This window comes from Fonsecaea monophora (assembly GCF_001642475.1).
Source record: "Fonsecaea monophora strain CBS 269.37 chromosome Unknown Scaff41, whole genome shotgun sequence".
Classification (NCBI taxonomy): Eukaryota; Fungi; Ascomycota; class Eurotiomycetes; order Chaetothyriales; family Herpotrichiellaceae; genus Fonsecaea; species Fonsecaea monophora.
The window spans coordinates 233,064-251,050 of NW_019173972.1; the positions used below are offsets into that span (position 1 = coordinate 233,064).

Sequence of the window (17,987 nt, forward strand, 5' to 3'; positions counted from 1 at the left end):
GGCCTGTCTTATATAAAGACGGAGAGAGAGCTACTACTCCACGGGAAGTATAGATACCGCATCATGTATCTATCTGAGGCAGATCCGACGCGCAGCATCAGAGCAGCATCAAAGCGATATCAAAGTAGTCCGAAAGCGGTATTAAAGTAGCATTAATTTTCCACCTGGGGGTGAGTACTTTCAGTTCTGCTTGATACTGACTGGGTGGGTAATTCTCGAGAAATCCGATTCCAAGATGACGCGAGATACGAGTGTTGGAGGGAATTACCACCACTTTACCTACCTAATTGTAGGATGTACCAAATGACAGAGATAATGCCCGTAGTGCTTTTTAGAAAAGACCGACTAGAGACGCATGCGAAGTAGTACTACTTTATCAGGCTGAAAACATGGGAGACTCATCGAGGTACTACTCTGTAGTAGTAGTATCACTGAACCGATAGTAGAACTAAATCAAGTACTGTACCGAGTTACTCACATACATCATCGAATGCTTGTAAAGATCTTGCAAGTGAACACAGTCATTTGTTCTAAAAGTACTTGGTACTAGTACTAGCATAAAAGTGCAATCTCGATAATGACACAAAACAAATGCCGCTCTAGATGCCGCTCATAATCCCTTCTCCAATCAATCAATAAATATACGTAAATTCATCATTCTTGCGATCGGTAAGATCCAAAAAGGCATTGTCACCCAGTCTCTGCCCAGCTTCAGTCTCATCCATGGCAACGTACTTGTCTTCCATGGAATGATCCTTGATCTTGGCCGCCTTGCCGTTCTGCACCCGTTTCCTGGACTGCATCTTGTTCAAGAAAATAAGGTTCGCAAACTGGATGAAGATGACGGCAACCATCGTAACGAAGATGGCCAGCACCTTGCGCAGACCCGGGTGGTAGGCGGGCGCGTCCTTCTTGTTGAACAGGAGCGGGCCAATGATGTTGCCGGCGCTCGAGCCAGCATTGTAGAGGGACATGATGACGGATTTCTTGGTGCTGCCGCCAGTGTTTCCCACGATCCACGAGACAATGAGCGGGTTCCCTCCAAAGAGGAAGGCCAGCAGGTAATAAGCCACCAAGAGTCCGGCGGTGGCACCTGAAGTCCGCGGGAGAACATAGAGAACAGCCAAACCGGCAATGACGGGCAGCATGAGGCCAGCGAGGACAAAAGACTTGAGCTTGGCCTTTTGGGCTGCAAACGAGGCGAGGAGGATGACGATGACCTGCATCGCGCCGAAAGGCATATTGAGAAGTGAGGTTTTGTACTTGTCGAAACCGACACCTTCGAGAATGAGGGGGCCAAAAGTATTGGTGACTGAGGCGCCCACATTGAGCAGGAGAGCAAGGCCAATCCAGAGATACGTCTTGGGCTCCATGGCCAGTTCGAGTATGTGCTGCCATTTGAACTCGCGGTTGCCTGTGCCGGTTTGGTTGGCACGAAGACGTTCAATGGCTTGTGCCTTTTCGTGCTCCGTCAGAAAGCGTGCCGAAGGAATATCATTGTCGAGGAAATACCACACGACGGGTGCCGTGACAATGGTGACCAGGCCGACGAACAGGAAAATAATCTGCCACGACGCCAGAGCGGATGAGGGGATGTGAGCCAGTCCGTAGGAGATGCCTGAAGCAGCAATGGTCGCAACTCCATTGGTACCATACCAGGCTGCAACGCGGAGGGGTTGTTCTGCTCGACGGTACCATTGGCTCGTGATGACGCTGAAAAGCGGTAGACAGCCGGCTTCAAACAGTCCGAGGAAGAAACGCGCAGCCAGGAGCGAGCTGTAATTGTGACAAGCTGCCATCGCAGCTTGAGCAATACCCCATCCAAGGCAAAGGGCCGGCATGAGGATGCGATGAGGGACTCGTACAATGAGGAAGGATGAGAATGGCTGCCAGGCAAGTTGTGCGATGGGGGCGATAGATCCTAGAAAGGAATACTGATCACCGGTGAGGTGTGTATCCTCGGTGAGGCCGAAAAGAGCGCCATAACCGAGCACCGACTTGTCGAGAATCTGGAGGAAGTAGACCCAGACGAGAATGGACAGGATGACTTTGTCCGTCTTGCGTCGGATGCGTTTGTTCTAGCACACTTTGTCAGACTTAATGTTGCCCCCGTAATGATTCCGAAACTCACGTCTTCTTCGGTCAGCTCCACTCGTTGGTCTCCCACAATAGCAAGGGCTCGGTCGGCGTGCTTCAGAGATGCTCTACGCTCAGTGATGATGTCTTTGGACAGGCGACCGGACTCGACATCTTCGGCGTGAGCCTCGCGGAGGGTTTTGTCGTCAAAGGTGGTCATCGTAAAGGTGGCGCTTGGTATATTGCAGAATGCCGTTGATGTTTCCCACGTCCCCAGGATCTTGTTGAAGTGACTGGGGAAAGGACCAACAAGGGACGCAACAAGAAGATATTTATGTATCTAATGTGCCAATCTGTCACCCTCGCCTAGATGGGGAGTCGAAAATGAGGTCGAGAAATTTTGGAGGTTTGGGATCTGGAATCAGCTAGTATCACAGGTGTGGGGTCTGGGCATGCATCATTCACCCTACACCTTGACCATCTGGCAAAGCCCGAGAAATGCGCGGAGTACAGTAGTCAGATATGCGGGCTGGGGTAGAAGTCTGGAGGGAGGATGGCCATTGGAGGGACTGAAGCCGGTGCAGGGTTGTGTGACAGCTGATGCACAACCCCGCAACTCTGATCGGCAATTGAAAAGCCCCAGGATTGGACAGACAGAGAAGATCGACACTCTGTCGCTTCCAGAATACAAGCGAAGGAGTCGGTCGGCAACGGCGAAAGGCACTTTGAGCGGGGGACGGGCATGATCGGATGATGGTGGCCGTTTGTTCATTTCTCCTTGTACCTCGTACAAAAAGGTGGCGAGGCTGAAAGTGGAAGTGCCAGTTGCTCTTGGCAGATGCAGGTTGACAGGCTGACAGGACACCTTCCCCTTCATCCGTCGTGGGGGTGGCGCTATCCCACTTCGGTCGACCCCCATGATGACCCCCACGACCAAAAATTGTCCAGCAAAGTTTCGCTTCTGGATGCGCCAGATGTGCCTAGGGCATCGCGTTGGACACATATGAGGAGTTGAGATCACCCAACGCACGCGCTGGCCAAGATGACCAAGAATGAAAAACAGCCATGGCGAGGCTGAATACGAAGACTCGGCTGTCTCGATGACAACACGTATGCGCAGTGTGAAATGAACGATGGCATTCGCTTCCGGAGCTCTTGAAGGGGCTTTCTTGTCCATCTCCCCATCTGATCGAACGCTCTATGCCAACGACATCCCCTCCTGCCCCAAACGGCACGTCTCATTGTAGCCATCCTCTTATTCACCAGACAACTGACCCAACACATCACCGACGCATTCAACATCCACGCCCTCCGACCCTACATCCATTAAGAATGTCATTAGCAGTGGGAAGAGCCTGGATGTGAATATTAGCGAATGTCTACCTCCAGTGACACAGGCGTCCGACGACCTGGAACTTCGACTTACCATCGTATTGTGCAGATCCCCCATCTATTCAACCGCCACATGTCGATAGGGGTTTTCAGTCTTTATCGATATTCGCCCCGTTTTCTTGGTCGTTGTTGACGACTTCTGCGATTGCTGCGGCTGTTGAGCATCCTTCATCCCGTATTGTACTCTCCACCACTTTTCTTGGTCGATCCTGTTTCCTAAAGCCCAAAGCTCTCTATCTCCCAAACTCTCCACCGTGACAGAGATGCCTTGCTGCAACTTGGCTTTCTGTAGATCGAAGTACTTCGACACTACGATCCCTATGAACCCCACCACCGATATCGACCCCAGGAGGGTCGTGCATATCTTATCGTCGTGGGACATAGGCATGACTGGTCCGACTGAATGACTTGGTTGATGAGGTTGTCCGCCAAGTGATCGAGGGCTTTTCTTTTCCGGCGGCAGATTGGGAAGTATGTCGAGTATGATGGTCTGACAGGATCAGTAAGACCCGGAGAGAGATGAGATGCTTTATATACCTTGCTGAGTGCGGTGGACCGCCAGTGACACAAGGTTTGAACCAAACAAGGAGCCGAGTCAAATACCAGTTGTTCTATGGTTCTTGGACGAACTTGTCGCCCGGAGGCCGTGATCGTCAACGCCAGAAATTTCCTGAGGACCTGGGATTCTTGTTCGAGTCGACTTTTTGTTGGGCGACTTCCGGTCAATTGCAGTCCGGTCGTCACTGGGTGCCGTCTGGTCACCATGTTCGCGAGGTCCTCAAGGTCATGTCATGTCCGCCTCCAGTGGAGAAGCCGTTGCAGCATCCTTTGGGACTGTAGTGGCCCTCTTTGACCACACATTCCCATCTCTTCGGGCCGAGCGAATCCCTTCTCCATGAGGATGCAGTCGTTTCGATGAGGACTCGATGGGATTTCGCCCCAAATCCGGGCCGCAGAGTGACATGAGGTGCCGCCTGAATTATGCCCGCTGCCCACCCATCAGCATTGTGAACATGAAGAAGTCTGCAACTCAACAACTCACCCCACCCACCCTCACGCAAGGCTTCCTGGGGGCCTCCCTACGACTCTTCGGGCAGAGAAGAGTCTGACGCAGCCGGTGTCTCACGAGTGCTCTGCGGGGGAGTATCCGATCCACGCAGAGCAATCTCGTGTGCACGCTGGCGCTGCAGCTCCTCTCTGATAGGATCGACTACTCTAAGACACCGTCAGTATGCCAGTCAGCCAAACAAGATGGGAGACAGCGGTGACGCACGAGCCGTAGAGGATGAGGGCTGTAGCCCCCAGGAAGAGCGCGCTTTGAAATAAGAATAGACCTAAATGGTCAATATGGATATTTATATCCAAAGAGATCTGGAAAGCAGAAATTTTAAAAAAAATACTCTATCAGCCATATTTATTAGATATGTTTCAAATAGGTATGGCGAGAGAAAAAGGGGGTAGAAGACTCGGCCGGCTGCGAGAACGGTTTTGTTCAGCTCGAAGAACATCCCAGGGTAGGAGCGAGCGCCGTCCAGCCGTCCATCGTCCATCTCTGCAAGAACTACCAGGGAGGAGCTCGTCGGATGAAGCTGGCAATTGAGCAGGTTGAAAGGGCTGGCTCTGAGGGCAGGAGGATGGATGAAAACAACAGAAGGGAGAAGGTGCCTATTCCATGGCAACTTGATCGTGCACGGGTGCTGATGAAGGATATCTGCTGCAGCAATTTGATCATGAGCAAACGTTGCGAAAGGAGTTACCTGCAGCTCTAATCATCCGCACTCTTCTGCATGGGTTCGACTCTCATCCTCCATTCATCCCAGTCGAACACGCCGTGTCCATACGTCCATGACCCAGGCTCCCGATGCGGAAGTACCACGCCTTCCTTGTCCTTGAAGAACACCAGGCCACCAGGGACCTCTTTCAGGGGATTGCCTTCCCCTTCACCAGACCTGCCGACAGGTCCAACGTCAAAGCCACAGGCTTGGTAGAACCTCTCCTTCCCATCGGCGGCGATCACGCTGCACGCGACACCCTCCCGTTGTGCTTGCCATAGACCCATCATGACGAGGGCGCGGCCGTGGCCCTGGTTCTGATATCCAGGGTGGACGGCTAAGCATTCCAGGTACCACGACTCGGAGCGTTGGCCAGTCCAGATATGGTCGAGGTAATTGTAAGACCGTTCGATGATGTTCTCGTCTTCTGCCGACGCCGCACGATTGGGTGAAAGCCATCCAAGAAGTCCCACAATCAACTGTGTCATGGGTCGAAGCAAGCGTCCTATAATGCAGCCATTTAGCACCATACCTCAAAGTGTCGGTACGAGGAGTGTAGACATCTTTCAATTCCAGAGCCCTTTCCTTGCGCCAGCATCGCCAGCAAGACTGGGGTCTCGAATATCTGCAGACCTTGACACATGGTAGGCTAAAGGGCCGCCTTTGAATTTATGCAATTGAACCAATATACTGCAAACAACATCGTGGAGAAGCACTTACTCGGATCCCACCAGGCATACCCCCAGCCAGCCTCATAATTCTCCTTCCAACTGGGAGCCATGCGGCTCCAGTGTGCAACCCCAGTCACAATTTCTACCAGCCCGTTTTTAGAACGTACTGTTGTTACGAGGAATATATGGCTGGGGTCCCACCAGTCGACGATGAACCGGCGATACCAATATTTCTCGACATCGCCAGGATATGACTTCCTATGCGGATGGATCAGGCGGCCAAAGAGTACATCGTCGTCAAAAGCATGAGAGCAAACACGTGCCGCTGCGGAGAGGTCGGAGAAGCGTGCCCTTCGACAGTCGAAGGCTCCCTGTGCAAGGAGTGACGATGGAGACCAGGACCGTGTCGTGGGAGCCATGGTGAGCACTCCCCTGTGGATTGTACTACTGCTGTCTCGACTGTGCTTGGGCCAACTGCCCATGTGGCTGCTGACTCAAGCTCTCCACACCTCGCGTGCACAGGTTAAGCCACTGGAGGTTCTTCGCGGCTTGACTGTTGCTCGATTCGAATGTTCTGATCTCCCTAGGGGTTGCTGGCGGTGAATATGTTGAACCACGAGCGGCCAAGAGGTGTAACCGGGAATTCAGATGGATGTTGGTTTTTGATAGGACCGCATGCGAATCCTTTGATGATGCCCTCGACTTTTGGGACGATTGCGAGCGAATGTGCAATCGTAAGCACGATTATGGCTGGTATGCAGACAAAGCAGATGGACTTGTCCAAGAAGCTATGTGGTGCGACCGCTACAGCACTTCGCTGCGTTATTCAACGGGAAGAGACTCCGTACAGCTTTCAACGGCTCCTGTGGTGCGTGCGGATGAGGTAATGGATGCTGGAATAGTGAAATTGGTCTGTTCGGAGTCTGACCTCAACGACGACGACAACTCCTCAATCAGGCTAAGGAGGACCCCGGACAAGTGTGCCACGCCCCTGAACCAAGCCTTAGGTGTTAGTTGAGGGAACTGCTAGAATGATAATCGTACGTTGGAAATGTTGCCCGTTGGACAAGATGTTGTCGTCGCTGTGTAGTCTCGGGTTCTTGTGGTCACGGTTCGTGGGCTCCGAGTTAGAGGAGGTGAAAAGGTATGAGGACCTGCCTTGCTGTAGTGGTGCGATGCACAACCCTGCATGCCCGCTTAAGACATCCTCTTATCTGCTTGATTGGCCAGGGTTACTCAGGGTCATTTTGGCGAAGCCTTCTGCCTGCGAGGTACGGGGTGGAACTGCTGTGGCTGAGTGGAGATACTGATCCACGGCCAGGACGGAGACTGGAGAAGGACTTTCCAAAGGAGAGAGCTAGGCACTTGTGTGATAAGAGGGTGGTGAGGGTGAAGGACTTCCGTGCCCCGTGATGCGTGGCTGTGAAGAGATATGAACGATGTGCTTCAACCAGCTTCACCACTTGAACGAGGAGGGATAGTCTCAGCGGAGAGCCAGCCAAGTACGAGGCACACACACACACACACACATACACACAATACCGCAGTACATACTCGGTGCAAAGGAGGGAATTCCACACCCGCACACCAGGCACAAACAAGGCGGGGCAAATCAACCTTTTTCCTCGATTCCCTTTGCCTCTCTCTCTCTCCGATCCCTGAAACCTTCTCGGGGTTCCAAGTACGGGTAACGCCTTGCCGCGGGAAACGCATGTAACCGTCCCACGCCCCCGTCAGAAAAACGGACTGCGTGCCCACCCAACTAACTAACTAACTAGTGCTGTGGGCGCCTGCGCCAGTTCGGTAAAGGTCGGCAGCTGGCCTTATTTGACATTGTGCCATATCGTTTTTGGAACTACCGGACAGGACAATCGGGAAGAGGATGGTGATGCATGTATGCATGGGACGAACGAGATAACTTGATCGGGGAAGACCAAGGTCACTAACTGGTGGCAGCCTGGCGGCGGCCTGGAGGTACCTGGCACATCATGTGTGTATCATACGCTCGATACCGTAGCAATAGTGAATGGCGCGAGGTGTTGGAAGAAAGCAATACCACCACACTCATACGCACACAACCCTGTCTGCCATACAGCGTCATAATCCAACGTAGATAGAGACCATACGTGTGGTCTCGTTATAGCCCATTCATTTTCCTCCCTTAGAACCCACAGAACCGAACCTCGCTGAGACCGTCCCATTTTTTTAAGCCTGTATACCACGTCCTCCTGCGCCCCCAGGACCTGCCTGATTTCCGCCTGATAGACCTTCCCAGTGTGTGACCGTACCCCGTATAGAGCTGACCTGCACCGAGCCTCACGCCGGCCCTTGTTTTGTCTCGTAATGAATGTCCCATTGGGAGTCCTTGCGAATGATGTGGTCACGGCTCCCGCCACTGTCGATCGAAACGTCCTCCCTGATCACGGTAACTTTGTTGTCACCAGCTTCTTGCTGTGGGACAATTGGGTATTGCTCGGCGTCGTGGTACGACTTGCCCGCAGATCTTGACTTTGCCGTGCCTTTGCCTGGCAAAGAGTCCAGCTCGAAAACATTCATGATTCGCCCCAGCCGTCCGGACCCAGATCCAGATCCAGGTCCAGATCTCTGCCCGGAACCCCTGCCCGAGCCATATGCCTGCGTTAGAGAAGGATCCAGCTGGATGCCGAATCCGCTGCTGAAGCTTCGAACGAACGACTTGAGGTTGGGGACCGTGGCTGCAATAAGTGACCAACACAACTGCACCTGTTGGATCACGATGACGGGCACAATCGCAATACCGGGATTGTCGGCGCCGGTGTATTTTGCGACATAATGGAGGTGGAGGATAGAAAGCGCGGCCACACTATGCTTTCGTTAGCACAAAATACAACATAGATTGAGTGAAGTTGACTCACGGGAGGCGGAACGCAAAGGCCAGCACAACCTGGAATTTCATTGCCAGGGCCAGATGGACAGGCCAAACAACGAAGACGGTGATCAAGACCAAAATGCACTCTGTTATCACGTCAAATGCAGTGATTAATTGCCAGCGCAGGAACTGGATCTCTCATTAGTGCGTGTTCAGCACAGCACTTGAATATCATTTTGCTCACCTGACCACCGCATCCCTCGCTATCTCCTTGAATGAAGCCTGGAAGAGAGCAGTTGACTGCCACGGCCACAATTGACAAGAGTCCCCAGAGAGCCATTATGACCAAGACAGAAACGCTAATCCAGTATAGGACTTTTGACCGGAAATCTTTGGCTGTTCGTGGACCGACCAAGTTGAAAAGCCTCATCATCAGACAGATCGTGGAGGCTTTCGCTATGGTTGCGGATATGATGAACAGGATTTGACTAGTAAAAGTTGCCTGCGAGAGTCAGTGACGGAAAACTTGGTATGTCACAAGAGCTGAGCTCATACGCGGCTGGCATCTGAAAGTTCGTCCTGATCCAGAAGCTCCTGAGTCTTTCCCAGTCCATTATCCAGTCCAACGATCACCGCAGCCACCTCTCCGACCTGGATGACCTATACCTCCAGTCAGCATCCCGCCCATAACCCGTCGTTCAAGATGTCCCCTCACGGTTGCAGCCAGGGCAAGATAGTCGTCCAACCTGTACATCTTCCACCTCAAATGACCCCTCAACGCCAATGTGAGGATCGAGTAGATGAGACATAGCAGCGTCGCAATCCATACCGACGCAGCGTGGTTGTCAGGTGTAATCGGTGAAAAGCGATGGCTCCCCATGCTTCGTCTTGGTAGTCGGGAGAGCAACGCCGAGCAAGAACAATCAAGAGCAGGATTAGATCGTGATGGGAATATTGGTTCTGAGTAATAGAAACACCGCCAGTATTCGACAAAGTGCAACAAGGCTGGACTAAGTGTCTTCCTCCACCATAGCGCAAGTGCTTGAAGGATAGTACAAAAGTACGTTGGAGGAGACGTAGGGTTATGTGTCATAGAATATCAACTGGGGCTCGAGGTGGTATTTGCAACTGTATAAGCTCCAGAGAATCAATGCTTCGAGACGGGACTGAATGTCCCATGTCCCCAATTCGATCCACAACCACCCCTGGCGACTACGCCGGAAGGTCACCTTCACCAGGTCTGTCCACACGCCTCCCACAAACTGTTTCGGAAGAGACCTTAAATGGACAGAACAACCCGCGTTCTCGAAACTCTGATAAGTGCAAGGATATGAGAACAGGTATGTTTGAGGTTGGAGGCATCACCGGGACAAGCGCGGTAAGCAACGGCCTGCCAGAAAAAGTGATAAGGACACAAGTGGCGCATATGGCAGCAAAACTGAGGTTGCTCGATGTGATGATCATTACCCGGGAGGCTGCACCTGGCTGGTGCACTTGCAAGGAAGGTTTGGAAGGCGAAAAGGTTTGGCATTGTGCTTCTGAGGCGCAAAGGAGGGTCAGGTCGATGAGAAAGAGGCATGTGCTCGACACTGAGACTTTTGCTTCTGCTTGGTAGCAAATTGTTGTCGCGGTGACAGCTGGTGAAGTGCCGTGGTCGTCGAATAGAAGATCCACACGCATCAGAACCAAGATATTACCCACAGCACCTTTGCCGAAGCAGCTAGCCCATCGCTAAAGGGGGCTGCCCACTATCCAGACAGAGGCAAGGGTGCGTCCTTGGACTCCTATGAGCAGGGAGGAAGAGGGGTGGCGAGATGCTTCCCCGGGTGTCCTACTGCAGATCAGTCACTAACTGCGCCAACATGCAGGTAATGGAGGTAGCGCACAGACTCAGTTCGTGTCGGAGCCACCCTTGATCCGAAGTCTGCGAGTATTTGCATGAAAAAACTCTGTATACCCAGGCCTCTCTTATTCGTCTTCGATTATTCCGATCCGTCAGAGTTCAAGGGGAGAGTTTGACAATGAGCAACCTGTCTGGGTATGGCTGGACTTGAGCGACCCCGATCACCTCAACGCAACCATCCCAGTTGACAGCTGGTGCCATTTATGCCACGCATGTGAAATTGGCCTGTCGTCTTCGTTCGCTGATCGTTATCAAGGTGAATTAGGGCTGACTGGCAGGAGGGGTTTGCTGGTTGAGTCGTACAAAGTGCCACTGAAAAAGCGCCTTGGCTGGAGTCGGGCTTAGGCTTTGCTTGCCTGAAGCTCTCAACACCATCCCATCAAAGCCCAGCCGAACCTTGAAAACCCAACCCCCTGAATGGGTCTTGGAGACAACGGAGGAAACGAGGGATCTGGCCTAGTTCAGGGTCTGCCGAGAGGTTGAAGTGTCAATGAAGGTTACAAGTAAACTTCGGAAGCATCAAACAAGCCTGAGGTTGCGAGCCTGGACTGCGGCAGCACCAAGGAGCAAGCTGTTGATCATCACGCCAATATTTCTCCGTTCTCACAAGTAGTGGGCGGGAGCGAGAGGGAGGCTGTTAGTCTTATCGGTAGCGTTCGAGGGGCGTCTACCCGGAGAAAATCTAACTACCAGACATGGCAATGAGTGGATCTTTGTGCCTGTCGGCAATTAACGGGAAGGAAGGCTCGATGGGAAAAGCTTCCCGCCCAGCCTATCCAAGCGTCTTCCTACAAAGGACATCCCACCAAGTACTCCGTACACACCCAGTCGCCTCAGTATCATCTCCATCCATCTCCAGGTCCTCTGACTCAGTGAGTACATCCTCCGTGCCTCCTCAAGAGTGCTTGTTCACACCTCCCTCGGCCGAAAGAAACAAGCGAGCCATGAAATGGAGCTCCGACTGTTGATCGGCACACGATCTTGTACGGAGTAGATGGAGACATGATTGCCGACTGCTCTCGCCTGCCTCAATCTCTACCCAATGACAGGCTGCACCATCTTCCAATCCTCTTGGTCGACAACTCACGAACCCTACGAGTGCGCACCCCTCGCACTGATTACTCCCTGCCCCTTGCTGCCTAAGTAGAGGCTTGATGGTCCCCTCCAGATGTCAGAGAGAACAGATGGTGTGCCTTGTGTTTGACAATTGCCAGGTTTTGCCTCATGTGGGACCACGCGTGGTTGTCTCTCTCTCGCCGCACACTCTATCAACTCTCGAATCTGCAAGACGTCCTCCTGCTATTGGGCCTGTGCCTTACCCTTCCTGCATCCACTTCCACAAGGGTCTTCTTACTCTCGTCCGACACGAAACGATGACAGTGTTATTGACTTTGGGCGCCCTGTGGCTTGCTTAAGCTCGCGACTCAACAGCTGGTGTCAGCCTTCTAGATATGCTCTGTGCCTTGCTTGGACCTTAGACTGCGTGGAGAATTCCCCGAGAAGGCACCATCGATGCTGAAGCATCTTTTAACTGGGGAAAACCCCTATCAGAACAATGTCCCCTTGCCAGCAATAGGTCTTGGACCCTTCGACCGGTGCCAACTCTGCATTACCCGATCAGCCACTTTCGTTTTCGAGGCTGTCTAGCTTGCATTGAGACATGCATGAGCCCACTACTGACATGCGAACGGACACGAGTGACTTCTCCTGCCTCAGTTCTATCCTAGGTTGGTCAAGATCTGCAATCACAACCACATGGGGATCGTTCCTGGCTTGACACATGGCATCAGTACTCACCCCGCCACTTCAACTGACTTCTCTGCCACCTTCTTCCTTTCTATCTTTCCAGTCTCAAATACAATCTGACCTGCGAGCCATCAGACTCTTCATCGACGACGTGTTATCCTTACAGTGCTCTGCTGCTGCTGCCGTTACTGTTCGCTGAGAAGCCTTGTCCTTATCATTGAATTGAGATTTCGTTGTTACCATTACCATGGCAGATCACAAGGACAATGGGGTGGTGACATCCCAGGTTGACCTGGAGTCAGAAAATGCGAACCTCCCGTCTGAAAAGAAAGGGACCAACGCCGACCAACGGGATATGTTTCGCATGGGCAAACATCAAGAGCTACGAGTAAGATACCCTCGGAGGTCCGACTCTATACTGCCATTGCTGATAAGCCTAGCGAAACTTTCGATTCGTCTCCATTTTCGGCTTCTCTATGATTCTCATGGCCAGCTGGGAAACGATGTTAGGGTCAGTCGCATACTCGACACGTAACCCTCGCGATCGTGGGATTCACTGACTCTCGGACAGCACGAGCATTATCGGTTTGATCAACGGCGGCACGGCGGGTTTGATCTGGATGTACCTCGTAGCTTGGATCGGCTTTCTGATTGTCAACACCTCCATGGCCGAGATGGGTTCCATGTATGACACAATATTTCCAAAGGAACTCTCGGGCCTCTGCTCATACTTGACTCTAGGGCCCCGACGTCTGGTGGTCAATATCACTGGGTTAGCGAATTTGCGCCGAGGAAGTACCAAAAGTTCATGAGCTTTATCGTTGGTAGGCGAATCCCGAGGCTTTATCTCCTCTCCTCATTCTGACAAGGTCTTAGGATGGCTCTGTGTGCTCGGTTGGCAGACTGGTGCGGCCAATACAGGTAAGGGGCACTTTCCGGCAGCTCCCGACTATCTTCTTGATGGCATTGTCCACTAACTCGAGGCATAGCATTTCTCGCTGGAACTCAAATTCAAGGCCTTGTCATCTTGAACTATCCAGACTACACGCCTGAGAGATGGCATGGCACGTTGTTGACATTCGCCGTGGCTTCGTTCTCCGTCTTGTTCAACACCTTTCTGGTCAAGAAATTGCCATTGGTTGAGGGGATCGTGCTCATCATCCACATCTTCGGCTTCTTTGGCGTCCTGATCACCCTTTGGGTCTTGGGCCCGATCGCAAACGCCAGTGACGTGTTCACCACGTTCAACAACTATGGCGGATGGAACAGCAATGGGTTATCAGCGTTAGTCGGTATTCTCGCGGTCATGATTCCCTTGCTCGGTGCAGATGGCGCGGTTCATATGTCGGAGGAACTGCGCGACGCATCGAGAGTGCTTCCTCGAAGCATGATCTGGACCACTGTCCTCAACGGCTCTATGGGTTGGATCATCCTGATCACCTTTTGCTTCACCCTTGGGAACCTGGATGATGTTATCGACTCACCAACGGGACAACCCTACATTGCTGTCTTTTACAATGCCACCCAGTCTTACGCTGGCGCATCGGTTCTCTCAGCCTTGATCATTTTCATGGCCATGTTTTGCAACTTGTCGATCACTGCGACCGCCTCGAGACAGCTGTGGTCTTTCGCCCGTGACCAGGGCATTCCAGGTGCTTCTTGGTTTGCATACGTATGCCTTTCCCTCCCTCGCTACGCGGCCCTCGCACATGCCGAAGCTGACTGTCTTATATAGGTGCGACCCGGGTGGGACGTTCCGATGAACAGCATCATTGTCTCTTTCGTGGTTTCCTGCCTGCTCTCTCTGATCAACATCGGCTCCACCATTGCGCTGAACAACATTACCTCGCTGTCCTTGGTCGCCATCCTGTCGTCATATATTGTCTCCATCGGCTGTCTCTTCTGGAGACGTTTGACCTATCAGCCTCTCCTCCCGGCCAAGTTCACCTTCTCCAGACCAGTTGGTCTGTTTTTGAACGGATTCAGTCTCATATTCCTGACGTTCGCTTTTGCCTTCGCCTTTTTCCCCGGAAGCCCGAATCCAACTGTCGACCAGATGAACTGGGCCAGCCTGATCTACGGGGGTGTGATGATATTTGCAGTTCTCCACTATGTCATCCGAGCCAGGCATGTCTATGATGGCCCTGTAGAATATGTGCGCAAGTTGGTGTAAGATATGTATCATGTTGCCTTGCCCTGCAGGTCGAGGGCGGAATCTGGGATTCGAGAAAAGCGCGAATATGCAGCAGTGCGTGTTGTTGGATCATGAATTTGTGGGGCCTTGATCTGGGTCCCGGCCGAGTGGGACATGAGTTATTGACACATCTAGGAATGCCCGCGAGCAAAGAAGGATAGCAATCACATGTACTATAGCGTCCTTTGAAATTTATCAAGCTAGACACGTCTTTCCCCGTTGCTGGCCAGTTTGGAAGTTCTGTGTATCAACGATGTCCAGATCGATCACGGGTGATGCACTTGTGTCGAGATCGAATTTGACGGGCCAGAGACTTCGAAACTTCCGTCGACGCTGGCTCACCATATCAACCCCAGACCCTGGAACATGGGAAAGTTGGGAAAAGCCATCCAAGGCCGTGACCTCTATCAACCCAATCAGATCGTGTCGAGCCCCCAGCACCTCGCAGCTCCTCTTCGTAATATTTTCTTGATCCCAGCAGTGACAGTGCTTCCATGTCCCTGTATCGCGGTGGTCCACCACTTCTAGGCCCCCGTGCTGATCATTCCGTTATTGGGCTCGATGATGACTTGGACTCGTACAGGACGCTCTCTTGTACTATCTGCCCCTCCTACGCTTGGGTTGTGGTAGTCACTTGTCAGCATACAAGGTTTCAAAGATTGAAATCTCATGGACATCCCTCGTATCTACGGTCTAGGCTCCGTGTCACGATCGTGTCCATCCACTCATTCGTCGTATGAAAGCCTGCCGTCCCATTGATTATTTCGTGTTTTACCCCGCCCTCGTCTCTCAGACTCGAACTGTGGTACCTGGCCAGTGGTGCCCAGGACCTTGAAGGGCCCCGGACGGGAGAAAAGAGGTGTGAACTATTGGGTATTGACCCGATCAGCCAATTCCTCCGTGGACAGTATGATGCACCGAGAGCGACGTGGCTGTCTTGAGTGGATGGAGGCACTGGCGCAGGACGTCAATGGGAAGGTTACTCCGCCTGTCAACACGAGCACTTTACGTGTGTGAGACAGGTCTAGAATTTCGTGTCGAGGAAGCCCCAGCTGAATAAGGAAAAGAAGGCAATAGGGAGAATAAGGGTATAAAGTGTGGTAGGACCGTGTTGTAACATGGGAAGAAGAAGGTCTGACTCTTTCTCCTCAACTTTCTTTCCTGCCTATTCCTCTTTCTACCTCATTTCACCGTGTGTCACTCAACGCCCCGTCTTGCCTCAAGTTTCCCACCAAACTCCAAGCACTCGCAGTGCAAATAACTTCCACGCCTGAGCATATTAGGTACAGCACCAAGAAGTCATGGCTCCTCACGCAACTGAGACCGGTACCGACGCCACGTCCTCCTCGGGCAGCCTCGACTTCACCACTTTCTCAAACGTGATCGACGGCAAGCTCACGTCCACCGAAAAGACTCGCCATGGGATCAACCCTGCCACCGGCAAACCGAACCCTGAGGTACCTGTCTCGACTCCCGAGGACGTAGACAAGGCCGTAGCAACGGGCAAGAAAGCGTTCAAGACATGGTCCAAAACGCCGTATGCGGAGAGACAGAAGGCCATGCTTGCCTTCGCCGACGCCATGGAGAAAGAGAAGGACGGCTTTGCAAAGATGTTGACGCAGGAGCAAGGGAAGCCAGTAAGTCGAGACGGATTAACTTCGCCAGCTCCCATGCTGCACAGCTCCATGGCTGATATATTTCCACTCAATAGCTTCATTTCGCCTACTTTGAGATGGACTTCACCCTGCAGATCATTCGCACCATGGCTGGCCTCGAGCTGCCCACCGAAGAAATCGTGGATGAGGCCGATCGGAAGATTGTCGTTCGGTACACTCCTCTCGGGGTGACTGTGGGCATTGTTCCATGGAACTACCCTGTCCTGCTGTGCTGCTCTAAAGTCGCCCCATGCGTCGTTACAGGCAACCCCATCATCATCAAGCCGTCCCCATTCACTCCTTATGGCGGACTGAAGGTGGCGGAATTGGCCCAGAGGTTTTTCCCACCAGGCGTCGTTCAAGCTCTCAGTGGAGATGACAACCTTGGTCCGTGGTTGACATCTCACCCTGGCCCTGCAAAGATCAGTTTCACAGGCTCAAGCGCCACTGGCAAAAAAGTCATGGAGTCAGCAAGCAAGACACTCAAGCGAGTTACACTGGAACTGTACGTAACGCTTCTCTAAGCCCCTCTGATCCGGACTAATGAGTCTGATAGTGGCGGAAATGATCCTGCCATCATCTGCGACGATGTTAATGTCGACGAGGTTGCTCCTAAGGTGAGTCCCCAACATTGCGGTCGATTTTGGTGATAATGGAATCTCTCAGATCGCAACGCTGGCTTTCTTGAATTCCGGCCAGGTAAGGGAACTCCCAATCCACTTATTGCGAAGCCCGGGTCTCCGGCTAACTCGCGTCAAGATCTGCCTGGCGCTCAAACGCATCTTTGTGCACGAGAAGATCTTTGAGCAGTTCCGTGACAAGATGGTCGAACACACCAAGACTCTAAAACTCGGCGAGGGCTTTGAGAAGGATGTCTTCTTGGGTCCCATCCAGAATTCCATGCAGTACGAGCGTGTCAAGGGTTTCTTCAACGACATTGAAAAGGAACAGTATAACGTTGCTGTCGGAGGCAAAAACCCTGATGGACCAGGCTACTTCATCACTCCGACCATCATTGACCGACCCAAGGAGGACTCCAGACTGGTTGTCGAAGAACCGTTCGGTAAGTCATGGCCACATTGTAAGACGACCCGATCCTGAGACTGATGATCGATTGAAACAGGACCCATCGTGCCTCTCTTGAGCTTCAGCACGGACGACGAAGCTATCGAAAAGGCCAACAACACCATATATGGTCTTGGGGCTTCTGTTTGGTCAGGCAACCTCGAACGAGCTTCGAAAATTGCCCAGGAGCTTGAGGCCGGCAACGTCTGGGTCAACACTCATTTTGAGCTTGATGCAAGAGCACCATTTGGCGGACACAAGGAGAGTGGCATTGGGACTGAGTTCGGAGTCGGTGGGTTGAAGTCATACTGCAACTCACAGACCTTGTACCTGAAGAAGTGAGGGACGAGGAGGCTGAGAAGGGATGGACTGGTAGTCCGCCCGCGGCACAAGATACCGGTTGGAAAAGCGGATAGCTCTTCACTCGATACTGACGATATCGATGATTGTGACGAGGAGATGCAAATGTGCATTGGTCTCTTACTGGTTTGACTACCTGGTCTTCCTCGGTTGTAGAACAAGAGGTCGATTCTAAATCAAGCTCCTGAGGCCGTTAGTAGCCCCCACCCTCGGAAGTTTGGGGTCGAGGGCCACTGCCGCGGGACAGCGAGTAAGCAGTAATTGGCACCTAAAAAGTACCTAAACCAAACAGCCACTTGCGGGGA

General features: G+C 52.4%; 5 protein-coding genes across 5 annotated transcripts; 2 read left to right on the forward strand and 3 right to left on the reverse strand.

Moving 5' to 3' along the window:
- Window positions 1–632: 632 nt before the first annotated feature.
- On the reverse strand, window positions 633–2,296 carry AYO21_06152 (hypothetical protein; the record flags this gene model as incomplete). The annotated part of the gene is made up of 2 exons (XM_022656116.1): window positions 633–2,078; window positions 2,132–2,296. 2 exons carry the CDS (start codon window positions 2,294–2,296, stop codon window positions 633–635), a joined length of 1,611 nt encoding a protein of 536 aa, XP_022511636.1.
- Window positions 2,297–5,233: 2,937 nt separating this feature from the next.
- On the reverse strand, window positions 5,234–6,330 carry AYO21_06153 (hypothetical protein; the record flags this gene model as incomplete). The annotated part of the gene is made up of 3 exons (XM_022656117.1): window positions 5,234–5,719; window positions 5,773–5,873; window positions 5,961–6,330. The coding sequence occupies 3 exons, from the start codon at window positions 6,328–6,330 to the stop codon at window positions 5,234–5,236; spliced, it is 957 nt and encodes a 318-aa protein (XP_022511637.1).
- Window positions 6,331–8,227: 1,897 nt separating this feature from the next.
- AYO21_06154 (hypothetical protein) lies at window positions 8,228–9,639 on the reverse strand (the record flags this gene model as incomplete). Its single annotated transcript, XM_022656118.1, has 5 exons — window positions 8,228–8,753; window positions 8,806–8,948; window positions 9,004–9,261; window positions 9,315–9,419; window positions 9,475–9,639. 5 exons carry the CDS (start codon window positions 9,637–9,639, stop codon window positions 8,228–8,230), a joined length of 1,197 nt encoding a protein of 398 aa, XP_022511638.1.
- A 3,016-nt stretch (window positions 9,640–12,655) lies between these two features.
- AYO21_06155 (hypothetical protein) lies at window positions 12,656–14,581 on the forward strand (the record flags this gene model as incomplete). Its single annotated transcript, XM_022656119.1, has 7 exons — window positions 12,656–12,796; window positions 12,849–12,919; window positions 12,980–13,093; window positions 13,150–13,232; window positions 13,285–13,329; window positions 13,398–14,080; window positions 14,144–14,581. The coding sequence occupies 7 exons, from the start codon at window positions 12,656–12,658 to the stop codon at window positions 14,579–14,581; spliced, it is 1,575 nt and encodes a 524-aa protein (XP_022511639.1).
- Window positions 14,582–15,903: 1,322 nt separating this feature from the next.
- On the forward strand, window positions 15,904–17,664 carry AYO21_06156 (hypothetical protein; the record flags this gene model as incomplete). Its single annotated transcript, XM_022656120.1, has 6 exons — window positions 15,904–16,239; window positions 16,314–16,762; window positions 16,814–16,874; window positions 16,924–16,956; window positions 17,017–17,320; window positions 17,381–17,664. 6 exons carry the CDS (start codon window positions 15,904–15,906, stop codon window positions 17,662–17,664), a joined length of 1,467 nt encoding a protein of 488 aa, XP_022511640.1.
- Window positions 17,665–17,987: the final 323 nt, after the last annotated feature.